General features: G+C 40.2%; 1 protein-coding gene across 1 annotated transcript in view; it reads right to left on the reverse strand.

Moving 5' to 3' along the window:
* LOC140242928 (calcium-activated chloride channel regulator 1-like) overlaps positions 1–23,724 on the reverse strand; it is a 39,781-nt gene that overhangs the window by 10,919 nt on the left and 5,138 nt on the right. The window contains exons 4-12 of the mRNA XM_072322675.1: positions 22,702–22,938; positions 20,559–20,786; positions 19,633–19,920; positions 19,067–19,291; positions 17,384–17,515; positions 16,044–16,191; positions 15,262–15,393; positions 12,627–12,845; positions 11,308–11,867 (exon numbers count right to left, since the gene is read on the reverse strand). Coding sequence (XP_072178776.1) covers positions 11,308–11,867; positions 12,627–12,845; positions 15,262–15,393; positions 16,044–16,191; positions 17,384–17,515; positions 19,067–19,291; positions 19,633–19,920; positions 20,559–20,786; positions 22,702–22,938 — 2,169 coding nt within the window. The remainder of the gene's footprint in view (positions 1–11,307; positions 11,868–12,626; positions 12,846–15,261; positions 15,394–16,043; positions 16,192–17,383; positions 17,516–19,066; positions 19,292–19,632; positions 19,921–20,558; positions 20,787–22,701; positions 22,939–23,724) is intronic.

Below are 23,724 nucleotides of genomic sequence, written 5' to 3' on the forward strand. Positions count from 1 at the left end.
TTTTGACTCTCCACAAACTAGTAAAAGGGAGTATAGTACAATACACATTTGACACAAACTGGTCATGTGTGCACACATAATCAATGTTGCAGTTTGAATGAATGCATTCACAATGCTGTTGGTTTCCCACAATCTCTTGGCACAAAAACAAAGAAATTATCATAGAAAAAACAAAGTATGTAAAAAATTATGTGGGCATCTCCGACACTCTCTCCCCTCTCTGGGAATTCTAAATATTTGTAAGAGCATATTGAATTCATAGTGTTGTGCGTGATTACAGCGGTTTCACATTGATACGTTCTGATAGTGTTGTGACGTCAGAAGCGAGAGTTTTATCGCCCTTTCTGAGCATTGCCGTTGAGGGCGCTGATGTTTTGGTGAGGAGCTAATTCACGTTGGGTCAACGTGTTGTGGTCACTGAAGGTCACTGTTATATTTTGGTTGTTTCACGCAAGCCCAATGTTGTAAGTACAAAATGAGTGAAGATTATTTGAGTTAAATAGTTTCTTTTGTTTGAGCTATGATGCATTTGAGTGAAGAAATGGTGGAAGTGGTAAACCAGAGTTTAAAATGTTATCGTTTGAGTACGAGATTGTGACGCGTGTTGCCACTGAATGTTGTGTGGTGAAACTTCGCACGATCGTCTGCGTTTAGGTATCAAAGAAAATACAACGCAAATGAGGTGAAAATTGAAAATGGTTATGCCTGGACTATAACAGGCTGAGTAGAATTATGAAGATAGTGTGGAAATAAGAATTTGATGAAGTTGGTGTTTTATAATGCTGAAAGGAGCCAGATAAACAGTAGAAATGTATGTGTGAAACTGACAGCGTGTTGGTGATAGAGAAAGTAGGTCAGGCCATGTGGGGTCAATTGATACAGGCTCTAGCTGTGAGCTGGGCGACTGTTGAGATGTAGGCTCGGACAGATTATCGATAATGGAAGTCATGTGTATAAGATGAACAGTATGCAAGGTTATGATAAATGATATTGGGTTAAGAGTATCATTATGACCTATTCACTCGTGTAGCAAAATACAAATTGGTATTTATGCAATCTCAAAGGGGGTTTATGTATGTATATTGTATTGCACCTTTGCAATGTTACCAGCTGTGGAATGAGGTGTGAAAGACACAAAGGATTACACAAATAACGCAATTGCCTTAATAGTCCGTTGGATTTATTGATGGAATGAAGATACAATCACAAGGAGAATGTACATTTACAGATCTGTATGTACAATACGTATGGAGGTCGAATGTTCATGTGTCCATTCGCGTTGACATATTTGTGTATGTTCATTGGCAAGTGCTATTGCTCAATGACATGACTGTTTCATTTTGTTTCATTAAAGGTTGAACCATCATCATCATGGTCATCATTTACAGATGCCAGTTGGTATCAACACACGGGTCCACTTGAGTGATTTATTGGTCAACAGTGAACTTAAGTAAAGTGGTTAATACGTCACTAACACATAGTAAAGTGAAAAAAAGATACTGTACCAACTACAAAAATATTTCAAATCACTTTAAAGTTCAAGATAAGAAATTAAAATCACTCAAAACGAATGGAGAATGTTGACATGGGTACTCTAAATCTAAAACCCATTAACCATCAAAATGTAGCACCTTGACACATAGTTCACAAGTCAAATCTAAGAAAATTTCTAGCACGCTGGAGTATGTACCACAGAATAATTGGTGACTTGATCAGAATTTTCAAAAGTACATTGTACAATCTGTAGATCAAAGATTGATACCACTATGAAAAACAAAGACAGTTGTTACACTTGAGACATAGTTTCACAAATTGGTAACATTTTATCATCTATAAGGATTTTATGATTGATGGTTCACAGATAGGTAGCACCAAATTCAAAAGGTTGTTGGGATTAAGGGCAATGCAACTAAGAAAATTTTAGAATACATCATGTACAAACAGTTTTCAGTGGGCTGTTGTTGCTCAGTGAAAAAAAAAAAAGACCATGTGGATTACCAACTGCAAAAACTATGGTTTCCTGGCAACAGCTCTGTTTTGCTCTAGGGCCTATACTACATAATCCAGTATATGGGCACTTTAAGCTCATTGTCACTGCCAAAGTTGTCAATCTAGGCTGTCCCATGGCTGCTTGCTTATGATGCATTTATTGTTTCCCTAGACTAGAGGCCATGTATGGCAAACAAATCATGAGATCTTTCAAATTCATGTTATGGTGTTCAAAGTGCTTTGCATTTTCCAATTAACCGAGTCAATGGAATCACATCAATGCCATAAAATGCACTCATTTTACTCCCAGCATCCAAGACAACAATTGCATGATCTCCTAGAATAAGAAGACGCTACAACGGATGTCTAAAAATGACATCTGATTTGCAACCCCTTAACCACCTTCTTTAAATTTGGTCCAATTTAGCTCAGCTTTCTTTTGTGCCTGGAACATCTAGGCCTATGTCCCTTCTTCACTGGTTTTATCAATGATGATTACTTTAGGGGCAAAAGAAAAACAAACAAACAAACAAACCAATATTCTCGTCCCCCCCCCCCCCCCCCCCCCAACCTTTGGACTCTGATAGAGATCCAGTAGAGACCCGGTTTTATCAGCTTTCTCACCCTAAATACACTGCCAATTTTTTTTTTTTTTTTTTATAAAGCAATATCCATGCCATGGTTGACTCCAGTCCTGTATACTTTCTTCTCATGTTAATTATGGGGAGTACAAAAAATGAAAAACTTGAAACAAGCCTAGCTAGTCAGACTTTAGTCTTATTAAATGGCCTACCACTAACGTTACTACCAGTAGAGTCATACAAAAATGCATCACAATTCACATGAATCTCACTTGAAGTTGTAAACTACTAGAGTCACTAGACTATTCATGCTATTACAACTTACAACTCGTAGTCTTGACTACATTTTGTATTACCATGCAGCTTCGCATGCGAGCTGGATCAACTGATCAATTAGAATCTATTGCCTTGGCAATTGCTCGTGCTGTGCATGGATCTGACTTGAGTAAATTTAACGTTAGAGTACAGACTACTCTCATCACGTCACGATAAAAGTCTAGCGCCCAGTAGAAAGTAGAATCTAGTTTATTTTTGTGCTGATAACTGATAATGCAAAACATGTATTTTTTTTTTTTTTATGCACAGTAAAGTTAGAACTCACAGCAGGAACCTTTTCATACAGGTATATCGCACATACAACTGATTTACAAAAGCATAGAAGTTGATCGATCTCTACATTTCATCGAACACAGACGGGCGATCGTCCAGCACGGTATATCAAGCCGTGTGTACGCCGGAGTTAAGGGCGTCTGTTTCTCTAGCTCTGGATGTACGATAGCTGCAGATTAAACGAAACCAGCCATTGCATTGCTCGCCTCGGCGAAGTCGAACTATCAGCACTGAAACTTGACGTTAACGAATAATGATGGTTACTCACCAATTATAAGCAGCACACACAAAACACATGATATGACTTGAGAGCACATTCTGGTAGATTTTGCTGAAATTCCTTGCAAATAGAAAGGTAGTCTCAATTCACAACGGGACACAAGCAGGAATCATCAAGCGTCAGGCACATTCACGTCACCGTCGTGTTAGTTGTGTTGCGCATTGCGTTGTATACTACGCGTCCGAGATCAACGATCGGGCGCGAGTATCCGGGCAGCCGCGGCCCGCCGGGTTGTTGGTGCACCGGCGACACGTACGGTACGTACAGTATACACACTTACACGTAATAGGTGATCGTGAATGGGTGGTGGGTCTAAAGAGCGAGAGTGTCTACTCCCCTCTACGTTAATTGACAGGAAGTGAAAGTCAACTCGGAAGAGATTTTTCTCCTCTATCTGGATGGGGAAACGGCGCAAGCACTTTGGCGACTGCTGCAATGTGATATCAATATGGATCGACATACATGTTATTGAAGTACAGTTGCATTGGAAATCATCTTCGGTAGGCTGCACTATCTAACACCTGCAAATAAAGATACACTGTAGGCCTACTAATATTAAGAACAGCAACAATTCAGCCCCATTTTCAAACGGGATTTCGTAAACCACCGGGAGATATTGTTAAAGGGATGGCACAGTATTGGTGGAGATGAGAATTGGGCTTTTAACTTTTTGCGAGATACCAAGAAAACAAATGATACAGTACAGAGCATACCATTTTAAGAGGAATTCATAGTTTATTTGATGAAAATCAGGTTTGGAATGACTGAAACATCCAAAAATAAAGTAAAACAAAGCAATTGGGTGTGGGTCCCACACTTTATTAGAATCACTCTTTTTTGGATATCTCAGCCATTTCAAAATCAATTTTCATCATATAAACGATAAATTCCTCATAGAATTACATGCTCTTTCATATTTCATAAGAGGTTTCTCATTATTTCACCAAAAAATGTTAGAAACCTGAAATTAGGTCTCAACCAAAACTGTACGATCCCTTTATGATGGGGATTTTATCAATAATTAGACCCAAATATGAAACTTCAAGATAAAACTCTAACATTTTCCATTTTCCAGCTACGAAAACAGATTTGTGTACAAAATTTGAGATTCATTCATTTCATTCATTCATTTCGTTTAATTCATTTCCAACAATGCAAAACATTTTCATACACAAGATAACACAATATCAATACAATGTAGTAACAAAGAAAAATACGTGAAGTTAATACTACATCACTGAAGCAAATTAGAATTGAATTTAAATCAAAGTTGCAGGAAATGGAGGAGACATGCTAAAAAGCTAGGTTTGTATTTTCCAGTCTCCTCGTGGACAAAAAGACTAAATAAAATTCAGGAAGCAATTAGTTGCTAGACATAATATAAAAAGTGCTCAAAAAACAAACAAACAAACAGACGGCCAAACAAACACATGTAACCTCTCTTGTTAAAGAGAAAGATAGAGAGAAAAAATAACACAGTGAAGGAAAAAGAAGAAATTGTTTTGAAAGAAGAAACAGAAAGAGACATGAGGACAGGAAAAGACAGGAAAATGACGAGAAGGGAGAAGAGATGAAGGGTCTATACCAGATGATATAACCAGCTAAGACGTCTTCCACTGACTAATCTTGTGTATATGGATTTCTTATTTGACATGAAATCCAAAGGGAATAAGTTACTCTTTTCATCAAATCGTTTGGAGTCTGGTAAAGACCTATAGTAACGATATCTTTTAGGCAAAATCGAATTTGTGTGTGTGTGTGTGTGTGCAAGACCAGTGCGGATCCAGGAATTCCATAAAGGGAGGCGCCTTTGCAAAATTAAAGGGGGAGGCACACGCACCCCTCTCCTATTTTTTTTTTATTTCTTTTGTTTTAACAAAAAATAAAGAGGGGCGCGCACCCGGTTCGCTCCCCTTGATCCGCTACTGGTGTGTGTGTGTGTGTGTGTGTGTGTGTGTGTGTGTGTGTGTGTGTGTGTGTGTGCGTGTGTGTGCGTGTGTGTGTTCCCGCTTTCATTAATATATAGGCCTACAAAAAAAAAGATGCTATAAAAAGTGAAATAGACAGCTGTAAGCTGGTGGTATCGCCTTTAATTTGCGCATGTTAGTCGCAAACAATATGGAGTAATTGGTGAAACAATGGTTTTTTTCTCCAATTTTAATGAAAAAATTTACCATTCTATTCATGTGATTTAACGCTATTTCATTAAAAGTCAACGTGAGCATGATTGGAAAGTTTGCCACTCTCTGAGATCACATTGCCTCAAAACTTACTGAGGAGGAGGGATGATCATGTCTGAGGGTGTTTTAAAGAAAGAAGAGAGAGAGAGATCAAGGGATGATCATCATTCTATACATAACAAAGAAATTGATAACGAGAAAGAAAAAGTTTCTTGTAATTGAAGTGTCATCCTCAGCAGTAAACGGACAGCTATGATGGACCACACGGTATGCAACAGATCACAAAAACAGGACAAGTATCTATTATATCAAAACTTAATGATAATAATGAGGAATGAAATAGAACAATGTCAAAATGACAATAATGACAAAAATACTAAGTATAGTATAGACAAGATTTTCTTCTGCTAAAAGAATGAAAACCGAAATCTGGGGCGAGTTCGTGGATCAAAATGATCTCATTTTAACATGTCTCGAACAAAATATAAAGAAGGTATCATTATTGTCATTATTATTGTTATTGCGGTGAAAATGTTATGTGCATGGCATGGTTATTGACATTGCATGGGAACATTATCATAGCCTGCTAAAATTTGCCCACCATGATAACAGCACGTAACTGTACATCTAACGGACACTAGATGGCACTACTCAATGCCGAAACCTGGGGTATGAAGATACCCGGGGGTACCGAGGTGCATCGTAAGTATACAGGAACATGCACTGCAAAAAGTCCGGTGTTAAAAATGAAACACCGAGCTTGTGTTAAATTTCCGGTGCTCATTTATGGTGTTAGATTAACACCTCCTGGTGTCATTTTTTTTTGTTTTTTTGTTAATAGTTTCTTGGTTACTGTTCTTCTTGTTGATTTTGAACTTCAACAAGACGATAAAGAATTTTCCGATAAAGTACTTGATTTTTGAAAAAAGTGTAAACACATTCACACCACAGTAACACCAGTTGGTGTGGTCTCCTATTGAAGCTGGACGGGTGTTATACCATTGGCATTAACACCAGCTATATCAAATCAACACCATGCGGTGTCATTGTTAAATTGACACCAGCGCAGTGTCAAAAATATCACCAGCTATACAGTGTCAAATTAACACCACGAAGACGTGCCAGGTGAACACTTTTCAACACCATCACAACGTATAGTACTTTCTATACCTGTGGGTGTGGTCCTCTATTGACACTTGATCGGTGTTAGATTTAACACTCATGGTGTTAAGTTTAACACCGATTTTTTTTATTTATTTATTTATTTTTTTTATTTTTTTGCAGTGTGCCTCTCGTAACCACTTTCACAACCGACACAGGACTGTTACAGCTATTTTCGCGACAAAATCTGTATCTTTTTTTTTTTTTTTAATGAAACTGAGGATTTTGTGTCTAAAATGCTAAAACTCACAGAAATACATGCACACGGTACAAAACAAAGACACACACAATATAGGGCCTACATCACATTGATGCCCTAGGTTATTCCAGTTGCTCATTTCTCTATTATCATATTTAATTGAATTTGCTCTACCTATTATACATAGATTTTTTTTTTTCAGCGTTCAAATTACGTTCTATATTGAAACAGTAAACGTTACTTATCATTGTCATACAACGAAAATACATTCGACTGAAATAAAAACGACAACAATGTTTCCTTAGGAAAACGATAAATAAATAAAAGTAGATATCAAACATAGAATCCAGTACATTACCGGCGAAGTTATATGATCATGGTTTTAGTCTGGATTACAAACAATAGACTATCGAAAAGACTAGATATTGACCAGGATTGCAGTCAGATTACCTATGAGATTAATCCATATTCACCACTATAAATCACTCTTGTTGGTATGACTGAACTCTCCTGTTTGATTTGAAAATCTTCTCAAACACGCAAGAGTAATGAGGTTACGTTACATAATAATATGACGCTTGGTTATCAACACAGAACTGAGTAAAATCCAATGCGTTTGTGCAGCATTTCCGATGGAACTTGAGGATTGTTCTGAATATACATTGTACTGGTATAAACATTATTTTTTAGTTGCGGCACACCGTGTAGTCCACCCCCCCCCCCCCACACACACACACACACTAGTAAATGTTTCAGGCTCAGTAAGTTTAATTTCTCCATTTGCATACAAGACTTGAAAGGAAAATAAGTATGACAGTATCAAACAAAATGTGATCCGGGAAAGGACATACTCGTCTTGGTTCGGCCAGTATGTTCTGATCTTCGGCAGGATAATGGACATTTCCCAAGTTTACTTGGTGCATCAATGGATCATGGAGCTAGAATCCTTCACCAGCCGATCCGTCAAAGAATATTACATCATCTAATTGCCACAATCCAGATTGAATGCCATTATTTCACATAAATGTTTGATCCGGAATTTCCATGCATCTAATTCAAAAGATGATTCTGTCATTTTGCTTGCTGAAATCTAATTTACTTTAAGTAATCTAATGTCTATGGAAGATCATAACGTGGAGCGACACTGCATCTGAAGTGGGGGATAGTTATCGTAAGTGGTTCTCCGTTTTAGACAATGCTATAATGTCCCGCCCTCTAATGAAATTTGTAAGATCGTAACTTACTACGTCGATGTAGGGCAATTTGTCAATCAGTTGCAATGAAAACATCGCGACGGAAGAATTTCATGAATTTGAATAATTACGCAGTACCCGCTGCATGCTATTAGGATTAGAACCTACACTTGCTTGTTGTCGGGCGAAAGCTCGGTGGTCTAGTGGAGATGACGCATGTCCGGTGATCAGGAGGTCGTAGGTACAAATCCTGCTCGAGTATGTACGCCCATGATTTTTTTTTTTATTTTTTTATCATGGCTACTACTAAACATTGATCAATTATTCAGTGCTTATTTACCTCGAGGTAGGGCATTCTGTCAATCAGTTGCAAAGATCGTAACTGCTGATCTATAATTTTGACAAAGATGTCGGAAAATGTCGGAATTTCGGAGCTTGGGTATTTGTTCCAAGTTCATTGTGTCACTGCCGGCAACCAGGGATAGCCTGGTGGCAGTGTCGCTGCCCAGAAAGCAATTATTGATGTCAGGTTCGATTCCTATGGTTATCCCTTTTCCCGACATGTTTTTTAAGCTTATACATCAGCAGTTGCCATCTTACAAATTTAATTTGTAGAGGGAGACAAAGAAGAAAACTCACTTCGTCTGCTTTATAATTTCTTGCTTTCACTATTATGTCCCTTCTGACTCTCCTTTTTGCCCGAGTTGATCCGAGTATCCTCTCGGATCACCTTCTGCATCTGTACGGATTCTTTGTTCTTCTTCTTCTTCTTCTTCTTTCTTTCTGGACAAAAGTTGTGCATCTACTTACTCAGAAAGTTCTCAGAGTATAAATTTCAAACTTATAGCATATATGTATCATGTCCCAAAGACGACAAATCTAATGTATCATTGTGATTGGTTAACCGTGACGTCACTATGACGTCATTATATGAAAACACATTTTCATGCATATCTCATTAATAGAAAGGATTTTTTTCAATGAAATTTACGTCACATAATATACATTTCAAGTCAAGCGCATTCTACTCATATTATCAAAATTCATATTTATTATAAAGAAGCGCGCGTACGCGCGCGTTGAAATATTTGTATGCTCCAATCGAGCTCAATTTTTTTTGCACACGTTTCAGACCGTTTGCAGCATTTTTTGAAAAATTGAAAAAATTGGACGGGCGCGTACGCGCGCGCGTATATACGCACGCACAGCTCATATGCAATAGAAATTTCCCGTTTTTTCACTTTGATCAGATGCCTGAAAAGTCAAGGAAGATTTCTACCAAGTTTCAAGTCAATCCGACTCAATATGACGTCATACGGGCCCGTCAAAGTTGAAATTCCGCGCGCGCGTCAATGGCGATATACAGTTCAACTATGCCAAAAAACCGCCAATTTTAAATCCGATTTTACTCGTCAGGATGGACCCCAATTTTCTTTACATATTCTGAAAGCTGATGAGTTGTACATGTCATTTCATGGGTTGGCGATGCTGAAAAAATGATTAAAAGATATCAAATTTCTTAATAAAATAAAAAAAGTAAATTTTCAAAATGACGTCATCAAAATTCAAGTTTACTCGAGTGTATCTCACTTATCCTTTGCCGATTCTCACACAAATTTCAGTATGTTGTAGCTTATTAAATGTTCTTTCATTAGTATAATAACAACATTTTGATTGGATGACGGCATCACCTCGTAAAAATGGATTGAAAGTAATCTTGTCAAATTTGACCAGTTTACGTGTTATCTCTATGGGAGTGCAGTTATTCTGGAAATGAAAATTGACATGACTATCTTTCTCGAGCATTAGCTCACTTATGCTTCGGTGAATTTCTCCCAAATTTTAATATGTTGTAGCTGAGACTTTGGGCTATCGTTGTTATGCCCTTCGTTTTTTCATACGACGTCGGCATCACGTCAAAAAATTTGGTTGAAATTAAAGCTTATCTTCGATGTATTGAGATATTTCTTTCTTTCTGCAACTTTCTGTGCAATAACTCAAGAAAGACAGCCCCTATCACCTCCATGTCTTGCACATGTATAGTTCATGTTACGTACATTATTTCATAAAATAACAACTACTTGATCGGACACCATCTTGGGTATGTAAATTAGGGTCAAAGGTCATAAATGTTTCATCCTGTATCTTAGTAAATACATGTCCTATCTTTCCCATATTTTGCACACGTAAAGACCATGTTACAAGAATCATTTCACAAAATAACCACTTTTTGCTCAGATGCCATCTTGTCTGTGCAAAGTCGGGTCAAAGGTCATATGTACTTTTTTCTGTACCTTCGTTATGACGTGTTATCTCTATGGAAGGGAATTTTTCTAGATGTGAAAGTTGACATGATTGTCCTTATCGAGCACTAGCTCACTTACCCTTCGGTGAATTTCTCCCAGATTTTAATATGTTGTAGCTGAGACTTGGCGCTATCGTTATTGTATCTTTTGTTTTTTTCATACGACGTCGGGATCATGCTAAAAAACTTGGTTGTTATCTTCGATGTATTGAGATATTTCTTTCTTTTTGCAACTTTCTTTGCAATAACTCAAGAAAAACAGCCTCTATCACCCCCATATTTTGCACATGTTTAGTTCATGTCACGTACATTATTTCATTATATAACAACTACTTGATCGGACACCATCTTGGGTATGTAAATTAGGGTCAAAGGTGATAAATGTTTCATCCTGTATCTTGGTGAATAATTGTCCTATCTTTCCCATATTTTGCACACGCAAAGACCATGTTACAAGAATCATTTCACAAAATAACCACTTTTTGCTCAGATGCCATCTTTGGTGTGCAAAATGGGGTCAAAGTTCAAAATATACTTCATTCTGTATCTTCGTTAGTGCATACGGAATTCGGTACCAAAGATGGCAGGTCTGACTCCCTTTTCTAAATGAGACTCCAAACATCACATGGCCAATGTCCCCTCAACACAGATGAAACCTGTATGGTCATGCCTATTGGGATCAGGACTCAAATCATTGATTTCCCAATAGATCGGATCACCTAATTTGTCAGTGTTGACAAATTCCGAGTCTAGTTCAATGGAGTGAGCATTATTGACGTATTGTATCTCATTTGTCTCGTGTCTGTGCACTTTGGTCGATTTTGCGTTGGCTTTTCTAATGGACTTCGCGCTGCACCACCACGCCACAGCCACCGCGGTGGCCAAGAGAACGACACCGAGGACACAGGAACAACCGACGATGAGAGCGATATTTGGAGTATGGACCCTACCACGAGGGTCCATGTTTGGAGGCTCCGACGTCGGAGGAGGTTCTGTAGTCTGGGTCTCTCCTTCGGAAGTCGTTTCGATGTTCCATGGTTCAGTTTGGGTAGGTTGTTGTCGAGTGGGATTTCCAGTTTGATGGGTGGGTTGTTGTGGAGTAGGGTCTGGTATGTACCGGATGGAGACGGATGCGATGTTGGATTTATCTCCAACGTTATCCGCCTCATCCCACGCTCTGATAGCGAAGTAGTAGACGATGTCCATCCCACGAGCCGGAAGCTCGATCGTGATCGACTCGGTACTTCCGGCGGGGGCGATCGACGACAGATTCCCAATTATGGTTTGGTTCTCGAAGACGCTTTGTGCCATGGTGAAATTGTTTTGGATCACGGAGAAGGTGGTTGTGTAGCGGAGCTCATAGCTGCTTGCTGGAATATGGGAAAGAAAAAAAAAAGGCAAGTTGTATTGTCTATAAAACCATGATATGCATGCATTCTTCCGAAGAATAGTCAATGCCATTCAAAAAGGTATACTACATTTTGATTTTGTACTGAGTCAAACTACAGTGTAGACCTAGCAAACTGGAATAAAGTACCAACATTGTCTTGACTGCCACACCCGATTTTTGGTCTAATTTAGGACCTACTCGGGGTAGTCCAAGTCAATGTACTTTGACATGCATTGTAATGCATTTATTGATGTCTCTGGGTCAAGAGGATCACATTGGATGAAACGTCCTATTGAAGGATGTAGGCACCTATTCAACCGGCAGCGTCCTGATCTCAGAATCTCCTGATGATATAATGATAATAATGATAAGGTCTTATTTATCCAGGGTAGCATCTTCAGTGTTGCCACTGCTCTAGCTACCAGAGGGCCCTGCCATTATTATTGCCCTAGTGTTGCCAGGTACCCATTTATACACTTGGGTCGAGAGGAACATGGTGGGTAAAACATCTTGTCCAAGGACGTAAGCACTGGGCGGGAATCGAACTCGGGTCCTCCGACTGGAAGTTGGGAGTCGTATCAACGATGCCACAGCACCCCCACTTTTGATCAAGTGTCATACTGCCCCCCCCCCCCCCCATGACATAATCCTCTTGAAGAGCAGCGCTAACACTGCTGAAGCGGCTACTTCAATGATTTAAGATCATTTACCATACTGAGGATGGTCAGCATTCTTTTACCTGTCCCTTGATCGAGGTCGTCCCCTACAGCAGTCCAAGTCAGAGAAATGGTGCTGTTAGCGTAGGAGAAAGACGTGTAGGCAAGATCATGGATTCTAGAGGGCGCTATACCGTCAGAGGCGGTGGACTGAAAGTTCTTCACTTCGAACAGACCGCCAGATGCAGTGCGCATAAATGACGGCACGGCTTTTTCCTCTTCCTCTGTGATATCTCGTTTTGCTGGGAAGTATAAACATGACAAAAGAGGGGGAAACGGCGTCTATACGGTAGGTGCATAGAAATGAAAACGGTTTTGACTATATGTATATTTTTTTTTTGTCCTTCGTATAGTGCAATGTTCCTGGTTGAAACCGTTATATGACTATTGCTTGTAAAAGTCACATTGAGCTCTAAAATTTTGTATATTTTCAAATGGCATGTTGTACTCTCTAATTTTGTCGGAAATGGAATAAAATGAAATGACAAATAACTGAAATGAACCTTGGGCTAACCACGAGGGGTTAGCATCAAGTCATTTGCCCGTTTTCTGGTTTGGGTATATTATTATGTGGGTGGACCACTTTACCGAGTTTTGTGCTCTTTGCGATGAAAGAATATTGGTGGGATCTTTTACGTGCACGAGGCGTGATTCCCTTACACACAGGACTTCCACTCGAAGGAGAGAATGTGTTTGCCTCTTCCTAGAGGGGACGGCATGATAAAAACATTGCTGAGATAGACTTAGTAGGAATCGAACCAGAGTCATATACATTGTGAAGAAGACGCGCTACTGACAGAGACACATGACCTGCATTCACTATACACCCAAATCATCATCCATGCATTGGTATGACTGTCTGAGCCAGAGGTTATATTTTTTTAAGTCTAACAATATGCTGTTTCTCCTATAGACCGATTCGGGTTCGTTGAGGGCAGCAGACAATTTGTGGCACTGGGCGCAGCCATCAAACTAAAGCTCATTTTGAGGTGTATTAGCCGACCCCCCCCTCCTCTCCCCCACCCCACGGGCAACATGTTTATCGCGCACTTGTAACAAAGGTTCGCGCACTAAGGGTGGGATTTCACGGAGCACGCGAACGATTTGCGAAGGACGCGAATGACAAAATCCAACATTCGGAAAAGTTTTTCTCCGAATGTTTTCCGACAATGAAGCCGAAAAATATTCTTGCGCAATTTGTGCGAAGTTTCCAAGACGTATGTGCGAATGTCGTGTGTATCATTGCTAAAGTACAGCATGTTACGTACACGAAGAACACGCGACGGAAATGCGAACAACGAAAAACTTTCAATAATCATGGGAGAAAATGTACCCAAGGAGAGGTGGAAGCTGTCTTGAGTTGAATTTTTTTCTTTCCTCTATTTCTCCTTTCTTTTTCTCTCATTTCTCTATCGTGTGCTTGCCTACATTTTTTTTTTCCTAGGACATAAATCTCCACTAGTAAAGCCTTTGATCTTTTTTCTTTTTGCAGTTCCTCCAACACATAATCTCTATAGTTCAAATGAAATTTCACATACTTTAGATTAATTTTAAGTGTATTCTACGATTTTTTTTTTTGCATATCAAACATTTATTTCTCCTTGCTAGTCTTTAATTTCTTTTGTTATTATAGTTGTTAATAATTGTTTGATGTTTAGATGTATGTTACGATTTTTATTTGTAGAGAACGTATAGGTCATACATCCCCCAAACGTGCGCTAAACGTTCGCAAGAATATCTCAAAAGGTACGCGAACAGTTTGCGATTACGTCGTAAAATGATCGGAAAAACTTCGCAGATTTCGCGTAACATACGCGAGACATTCTCCAAAGTTTCGGAGTCTGTTTGGGGTTTCACGAACATTTTGCGAACATCACGCGTGTCTTGCGAAGGTCTTGCGCATAATGACGAGGCTTTAAAGACACTTTCGAGAACAATTCACGAGCAAATCACGACCAAGTGTGCGGAAAAGGTTCGCAAAAAATTTCAAACTTTTTTGAAATTCTCGCCGAAGTAAAAACGACATTCGCGAACAATTGACGACGCTTCCGAACCCTCACGTTCGTTTGGCGATTTTTTGCAGACTAAAATACGAATGCTGGATTTTGCCATTCGCGTCCTTCGCAAATCGTTCGCGTGCTCCGTGAAATCCCACCCTAAGCAAGCATTCGCGCACTCAGTACGAGACGCCAATTGGCTAAAACAACCATGCATCAGTTTTTCATTCCGCGCGCGGAAGGGGGTGGGGGAGAGAGGAGGGGGGGGGGGGGGTCGGATGATACACCGCAGTAATGGCGCTGCCCATGCCAAAAATACACATTGCGCGTCACAGAATCGGTCTATAAGCGAAGGACCGAATAGGAGCGAATTAGTGTAATGGGTAAAGGGGAGAATAGAATAACGACCGAAAAGGGAGACATACCATGAAGGCTGATATTGTTTGATTTGTTTCCTCCACCTTGTTGTGTCCGCGATAAAATGAATCAATTTACACTGCTTCAAGTCTGGTGCTGCAAGTTTATTGGTTTTTGTTGTCCTTTTTTTTTCACATTATTATTGTATAATTCATTATAGACTCAAATGCAGCACCGTCTGATTTCTATTACTGCGAATTTTATGATAGTAAAAGTACACACGATGTATGTAACGTAGACTAACCTATCCCGATGGTGTCTTCGGTTTCTGCCGATTCGTGTCCGACTACATTGACTTTCACGTTGTATCTTCCGTTGGAGGTAAACTGTAAGAAGTACGCAGAGAATACTCCATCCGCCCTCATTAAATCCGATCCTATGAATAGACACAAAAAGAACGGCAGGTGCACTACAATGTTCAAAAAGTGACTGCATTTCATTTTTAAAATCTTGCACATCATCAGGAGTATTAATAGTGGCACATCTTTTTTTTTTGTGTGTGTAGAAGTACAAATTCAAATTTCCTAACCGAGAACAAAGTTCACAAAAACTCAATAAAGCAAAATCACTGTAACTCAAAGAACGTTGTCTTGTAAAATGTAGAATGACAAGGTAAGAAAGAGGTTCAGTACTTTTCGCATCATTCATAATTCTACACAAAATAATAAGCTCTGAATAATTGAAGAAACCCGCGTGAATGAAGCGCTTTTAGCGTTCTTCGTCAACAACAACAACAACAACAACAACAACAACAACAACAAAATACCTACGGGGTGAAAAGTTTTTATTAATGCCAATATAATTATGTCCATGTCAGGGAATAGATGGCTCGAAGGTTTCTTGATTTAAAAAAAAAACCCCCAAAACACCTGTAGTCTTTATGTCACTCTGACGTCATTACCACGCTACGTAATTATCCTTTATTTATTATGATGAATTTCTGTTCTCTCTGTTAAAGCATCAGAAATCATCCTAAGATTAGCATCTCAAATAGGGTATGATAATAGGTGGGCCTTCCCGTCACACCTGAACCGTTGTCGAGCAATGAGATTGTTGTCTTAGTTCCTCGTTCATCAGTGATGATCGCTTCAACGTTAGCATCGATCACGGATTCGTAACCCTGCTGAACCTGGGCAAAGATTGCCAGTGCTGGTGTAGTCGAAAAGTCGACTGTCTGTGGGAGAAATCAAAACAGAACACACAAACAAACAAAAATAAGACAAAACAACACTGTTAAAACGGAAAAGTTTACATAATCCATCCTGATTAGACATGCATTGTAAAATCGCAAAGTAAAGTCGCCTTTTGCATTTTAAATGTTACAGGGACTCCCGTTATAACGAAGTCCTCGGGACCAGCAGTTTTCTTTTGTCAGCTGTTTGTTATATCAAATTTTCGTTACAACCGAACAAATTAAGAATATAGAGATATATAGATGATGATTTGGAGACCTGAATTTTTACTTTATTGTAGTTTAAATTTGTTATAAACGTGTTCGATTTAACGGTAATACTCACACTTGAATGCAATCAGTGTTTTTTTTTTTAAAGCAAAGTAGTAGTTTTATTTCTTTATAATGCTTACAAAAATGACATGATTGCTCCTTAGAAACCTCAGCAATCTATCGCTATGCTTTGTGAAACATACCATCACTTTAGTATTTCGCAGAAATAGGTGTGAATATAAGTTTGTCATGGTCCTACTAAAGTTAAGAACTGTTTTTATTTTTTTCCACTTCTTTTGACTTGTGCTTGCTCGAGACCATTTTAGTTACAGTAGCTAATCACTTTGTGCTTAGATATTCCTGGTCTCAAGTTATAGAAGTCTCGAAATACAATGTTAAGTTTTTGATTACTTAGGGAAATAAATGCTTAAGAAACTGCTTCCCAATAAGAGAAAATGAAGAGTTTGTTTGCAAAAACCGATAAGTCCATATTTGCCAAATGGAGATATTTGCGATTAAAGGTCAAGAAAAATAAAGAGAGTAATAAGAAAATTTTTGCTTCTTTTGACCATAACTTCAAAAATGTACCTTTATATGTAGTGACCAATATATCATTTAAAAGGTATTATTTTGTACTTTATGACAGAGACCGTACTTCAAAATCTTCAAAAATGGACTTATCGGTTTTTGCAAACAAATTCTTCAAATGTTGTCTATGTTCCCAGAACTGGTATATTGATAGTCTCCACAACTTTCAAAACAAAGAGCTTTTGTTATAACATTATTATAATTTTTTCTTTTTCGCATAACCTACGTAAGCGAAGGGAATGCACTTTTTAAAGTCACGTTAGGCATAGGACGACTGTCCTTTATTATTAGTTTCTAAGCTGAAACTGAAACACCTTCGTAATCAGTTTCTCACCGTAGAACCAAGTATGACTGTCACGGTAACAGGTGAATATTCGCTTGAGGCTGGTTTAGACGTCACCGCGACACTAGCGGACGCCGGGCTGTACGATTGAGAATTTATGATTGTCACATTCCACGGACCAGGCTAGAAGGAAGCACATGTGTATTCATATTAACATGGTTACAGGGGACAAAACCAAGAAAATGTAAAAGCGGTGAACAAATCATTCATTGATTACATCGTAATTGCAAATGCAGCTCGATCAAAGAGGTTTTAATTTGTATAGATATGACAATTTAATCAAAATGTCGGCAGCCACTCACTAATCTGTATAAACGCACTCTCAGAAAACCACAAACTTGGTGGAATAACTTTCACCCTTTGGTATCAAAAATGTAAGAAAAGGGAATGAAACTTTTCTCAATGCCATCCTCATTCCTGATGTTATATTCTGGTGCTGTATACTATACCGACCTGTCACTTTTAAAAGAATTTCAGCGAGATATTATTCTGTTTTTTTTTCTCTCTCTCATGGCTTGTTTTTGCGTTATTCTGTTCTGATCGCATTTTTCGTTTGTTTGCTTCTTAATTTCAAGGGGGTAGCATGGAGATTCAAGGTTATTGCTTCCATTGATCCTGGTTCTCTACAAAATCGCACTGTCAGAAACTCGTTCCATGAAACCCAGCCTTGCCGTCAATGGCTAATGTCATCTATCATAGATCTGACCCGATGAAAATCAAATACCTTTTGACGCTCGACTGTTAGGTTTTATTAAACAAATTAATTCTGTTCCACCCCCCCCCCCCCACATCCCTAGCCTGATCCACTGCACAGTTAAGACAGTGACAGTCATGCACCCAAAGTTCTCTTCACGAGATTAAAATCTGTAGAGGGCTGGATGGGCCTTTATTCCGCTTCCAAGGGTGTTAATGGGCCCACCCACCTTCCCGGGGCAAGCCTTGCTTGTGACATGCGGGGGAAAATTTTTGCTACCTGGAGGTCTCCGTAGATGGCCTGCACAATGACAGTATGTAGCACGTAGCCGCCCGTAGAAGCGCACGCAAGTCTGATTTACCTGCAACCAAGTTTTGAGCATACTCAAAACTTTTTTTTTCCGGGTGACTCGCGGGGATTGCCAGCAGAGGTCCACGCAGAACACCAGTAGGAGGCCTGTAGCTACCGCAAGCCACAGGCAGTTAACCTGCGTGCACGTTGAGAGTCAGTTACTGCCTTTCTGCTGGTTAGTTGAGAGCCGGCTGCGGCCAGGATTATGACATTCGCTTACAAAAATGTAAGAGAAGAGAAAGAGAATATGACATTCACTGGGACCTCTGTCAAATAAATATTTCTTCAGAGGAATCTGAGTTGTCAGCCCCCACGCGACACGCAGGTCACAAAGAATACCCGCAAGTAAAACTTAAGTAGCACCCGTCCAGCTGGTAAGACACTGGCAAAAGTCGCCCAAATCCTTGTCCGCCCTCAGAAACAAGCTCGCATAGCTTGCCCGGAAAGGTGTGACAGGGCCTAAACATGGCTGCGGTTAAAAAGGATTTGCGTGCGCATCTCCGGACGACTACGGACGTAATAATGTGCTATCATAGGTGCTGTCATGTGCGGGCTATCTGCATGCGGGGATCTCCGGGTAGGAAAAATTGCTCTCTGCAAATCACACGCAAGGTTTGCCCGGAAAGTACCTCAGCGGATGGCAGTGTGACTGAAATGATGTGGTTTGTGTCGTCGGCGTGATATCTCTGATCATTGTGGTCAATACGAGTGCCCTCCCATCCGGTCACCACTGCGGTTAATGGGTTACTCCCTGTCCACGTAACCGTGAATACCGTGTCGTTGCCCAGGGCGGAGTCGATGACAAGGGGAACGATCTCCTGCTTCTGCTGGATCTGGACGTCAGAGCTGTATATCTATATCAATTCAACATAAACAAAATATATTTAATTTCATGATGAACTACCCTCCCCCCCCCCCCCCCCCCGGGCAATCGTACAGGGAACGTCTATCATACCAAGTGAAAGCGGTAGACAACTCGCTTCACAGTTTGGCTGGTGAACGAGAGTCAAGTTTGGAGCTAATTTTGAACATTTTAGTAGTAGCAATGATAAAAAAAAAAAAATCTGCGGCATACTTAGTACATAAACATGCTCGGGTCTGAATCAATAATTTGTAAATGAAACAAGAAAGAAAGTAACCTCCCATGCATGCATTCAATAAAAAATGGAAGAGACATGCATAGCAAAGGACTTACCTGTACGGGGGTGGTTTGCCCAGCGACATTTGGGCGGTCGGTGATGGTGCTCTGAAAGGCCTGAATAAGACAGTTCCCGCTGCCAGTATCGGCACAGTAATAGAATTCTCCGAACGTCATATCGGTTAGCATCCTCATTTCCCTAGATGACGAGCTACTAATCATGATGACATCGATGATAACTCCAGACGATTCGATTAACTGTCGGTTGTCTTCTGTGTAGTTGCTATAATCTTGCCCGTCGCTGAGAATCAGAAGATAGCCGCCAGGAGAATACTCACCTAGTACCTTGTAGTTTTCATACGAGAATGTAAGCATTAAAGGGATGATATAGTATTGGTTGACGTGAGGATTCAGTCTTGAACTTTTGCGAGTACTTAGAAACCACTTCATGAAATGTTAAAGAGTATATAACTATAAGAGGAATTCAAAATCTAGTTTGATGAAAATCGGTTTTGAAATGGCTGAGATATCAAGAAACCAAGTAAAGCAAAGCGATCCTAATAGAGGTGGGCCCCACGTTCTATAGGATTGCTTGTTTCGGATATCTCGGCCATTTCAAAACCAATTTTCATCAAATAAACACTGAATTCCTTTTAAAATTATATGTTCTTTCATACTACATGATAGGTTTCTCATTATCTTAAAAAAAATCATAATAAAAAAACAAACATTGGAAAGCTGAAGCAACATCTTAACTGAAACTGTACCGTCCCTTTAATGGACATGCCTTGCTTTTGTTAATAATGATTGTTATTGGTTGATTTTGATCATTACATTTTTCAGTGAAGTTTTACAAGTACCTTGTTCTGTACAAAGTCTATCGCAGTGCATTATGTAACGTACATCCATTGCAGAAACATAGTAATTATTACAGAGACATTCACTATCCAACTTGGGCAGACAAGATTACTGTTGGTTTATACCTCAATACCCTTTTGTATTCCATTGCTGATCGATGTACCGCCCCCATTGGTCGGGGGCAGTGAATTCACCAGGATCTCCCGCGTTTGGTCGTCGACGATTGGTGTGAGTTCAGCGCCCTCATATGCAGAACTATCGAAATACACGATGCCCAGTTGGCTCTTGAGCGGAATGATATTTTGAATGTATTCGGTTGATGCTGATATCACTTTGATGAATTTTTCATTCGTCTACCGCATATGAAAAGAAAACGGAGGGAGCAATAGATTTGTCAAATACATCTCCAGAGGAAATCAACCCCTCAAACACACACACACACACACACACTCACACAAAATATCACGCACAGAGATTATTCGGAGTGAAAACCAGCTATAAAATGAGCCGGCTGACCGTGTTGTTATGGACAATAGAATATGCTTTCTTTATTGTAGGATATGGTCACATACTGAGTAATACCTGTATGTTCGTGTAGGCATCTCCCCAGGCGACCGTCATTTGTTTCATTTTCCATGCAAATAATATGACAACATATCAGATATGTCTGTGAATGTTCTCAGTCATGAAGGTAAAGTATCTCATGAAATATATTGGTAAATTTGGTCAACTGGACTTACTTGTAATTTGGAGTAGCGACGTTTCACGTCCTCTCCGGGACGCTTCATCAGGCCGACTGATCTTTGGCGGCAATTGGTTTTTGACCCGTAACAGGGTCGGGGAATTTGGAAAGCGCCAAGGAATCTTCCGAACTGCCGGGTTGTATAGCTCCGGCTAGGTTGTGTCGCAGGCCCCCTCCCCGGTTGTAGGGATGGTTCCTCCCTTTTTACGTAGATAGACTCTTTGACTCCTCTCTAAGATGACCACGTCCTTGTTGTCAAAGGTGTGGTTACTGCTGTTCAGATGAGAGTATACGGCAGAGTCTCCACATCCCGACGAGCTAGCTCGTCTGTGCTGGTACATGCGTTTGGCTAAGGTCTGCTTTGTCTCTCCTATGTACAGCTCTTCACACTCGTCGTCCTTGCATTGGATAGCATAGACCACGTTGTTTTGTTGGTCCTTTGGAGTCTTATCCTTAGGATGGACTACCTTCTGTCTCAATGTGTTGGTAGGCTTGAAAGAGACATGAATATGACGCTTACTGAAGATTCTACGGATTTCTCTGAAAATCCGGAATTATAGGGAACCGTCACGTTGTACCTCCGCTTTACCACTGTTTACTGTCGTTGTCTTGCTATGGTTGGGTTTGTCCTTGTGCCTTGGTTTGGATTTATAAACTGTAACCACATGCACTAAGTGCCTCTTTAACGTGCCTGTGTTCCTTGATTTTCGTGTCCCCATCCATGCCCGGTGGAGAAGGGTTTTGATCACCCCTAGCTTGATGTGGACAAGGGAGGAGCCATCCCTAAACCGAGGAGGGGGCTTGCGACACAACCTATCCGGAGCCTACAACCAAGCAGTTCGGAAGATTCCTCGGCGCTTTCCGAAATTCCCCGACCCTGTTACGGGTCAACAACCAAATGCCGCCAAAGATCAGTCGGCCTGATGAAGCGTCTCGGAGAGGACGTGAAACGTCGCTACCCCAAATCACAAGTAAGTCCAGTTAACCAGATTTAACGATATAGCTCATGAGATATCAGACATGAATTACTTAAATTTCAGTTAGTTTGGCAGAACAATGATCAAATATTTTGTTTTTGTTTCTTCGGTATAAATAGCTTTTGAATAGTTCTTGAGAAGGGCATAATAATACATTGTCACAAATCTATCCCTATCTCATCGGCTGATTTTAAGTTCATGTGCACTGAATAAAATGATGAATGGAATGAATGAATGAATGAATGAATTATGCATATCACATAGTTCAATAGATGTACACATATAAAATGAATAGATATAGATTGCATACTTATTATTGATTTATTCATTCATTTCCCTCTCCCTCTTCCTACTCATTATGGTTGTTCGCACTTCTTAATTTTTCTTCGGTTGTCCGTTCACGGACTTAAATTATTGTTGTCGACTGAATCATATCCGTTTGTACGATCTTTTTTCCCCTCTTTTCATCTACCAAAATTTGTGGTCGGATATTGATTAATCCGTTTAGTTATACATCCATCAATCTCAATAGAAATGCACCACTCTCACCGACATGCTGCCACTTTTGTCGAGAACGAGAACGACACTGCGAGACAGCGGTGCTTGGATGACCGTGAAGATGGGAGTTGTGTTCGTCACCACCTGTGGACCGTTGTCGAAATCGCGGGTTTTTTCTTTCATCACCGTCCAGGCGGCAAGGTTACCGCATCGCTTGTTTTGAAGATTTAAGGCCTCCGCGTTGTGAAAATTTGGACTCTCTGGATCATCGTCGCAAAATTCATTAATCTAATATAGTAAAAATGACAGAATTAGTGACATAAATATCATCATAATCACACACATGGTCATGCATATCTTCATGGGCGTCAGGCCTGTATGTGTCTAGGTACGTGTAGCTGATTTTCAACGATTTTCAACCTGTAAAGGCCCTGTACACCTTTCCGGGCAAGCTACGCGGGCTTGTTGCGTATATGGATTTTCCAGCACAGCAGGATAATTTTCCGCGGACGGACAAGGCTTTGGGTGGGTATCGCGTGCGTCTTACCTGCCACGGCTGGACGCGTGATACTTACGTTCTACTCACGTTCTAGTTACGGGCAATTTACGTGGAAGTTACCTGCGAGGTGCTGCCGCTACGGACCTCCTACTGGTGTTCTGCATGCTCAAGGGCCTGTCACACCTTTCGTGGCAAGCCTTGCTTTTGACTTGCGGGGGACATTTTTTTTTTCTTTTTTTACCCGAGGTCCCCGCAGATATATATGGCACGCACCCGACAGTAATTATGCTAGCACGTTTCTCGCCGGTAGTTTTTGGTGCGCACGCAAGTCCGATTTACTCGCAGCCAAGTTTTGAACATGATCAAAGCTTGTTCCGGATGAGTCGCGGGTATTACCATCGCAGGTCAAAGCAGAACACCTGTAGGAGGCCCGTAGCTAGTCACAGGCAGTTAACTCGCTTGAAGTACGTAGGTTGCCCGTGGATCTATGCCTATGCGCCGGACACGCATTTAATCTGCGGGCATTTTACGAGCATAATATGGGTGTTTTACTGGCAAGGAACGATGTCGATACT

This window comes from Diadema setosum, chromosome 19 (genome assembly GCF_964275005.1).
Source record: "Diadema setosum chromosome 19, eeDiaSeto1, whole genome shotgun sequence".
NCBI lineage: Eukaryota > Metazoa > Echinodermata > Echinoidea > Diadematoida > Diadematidae > Diadema > Diadema setosum.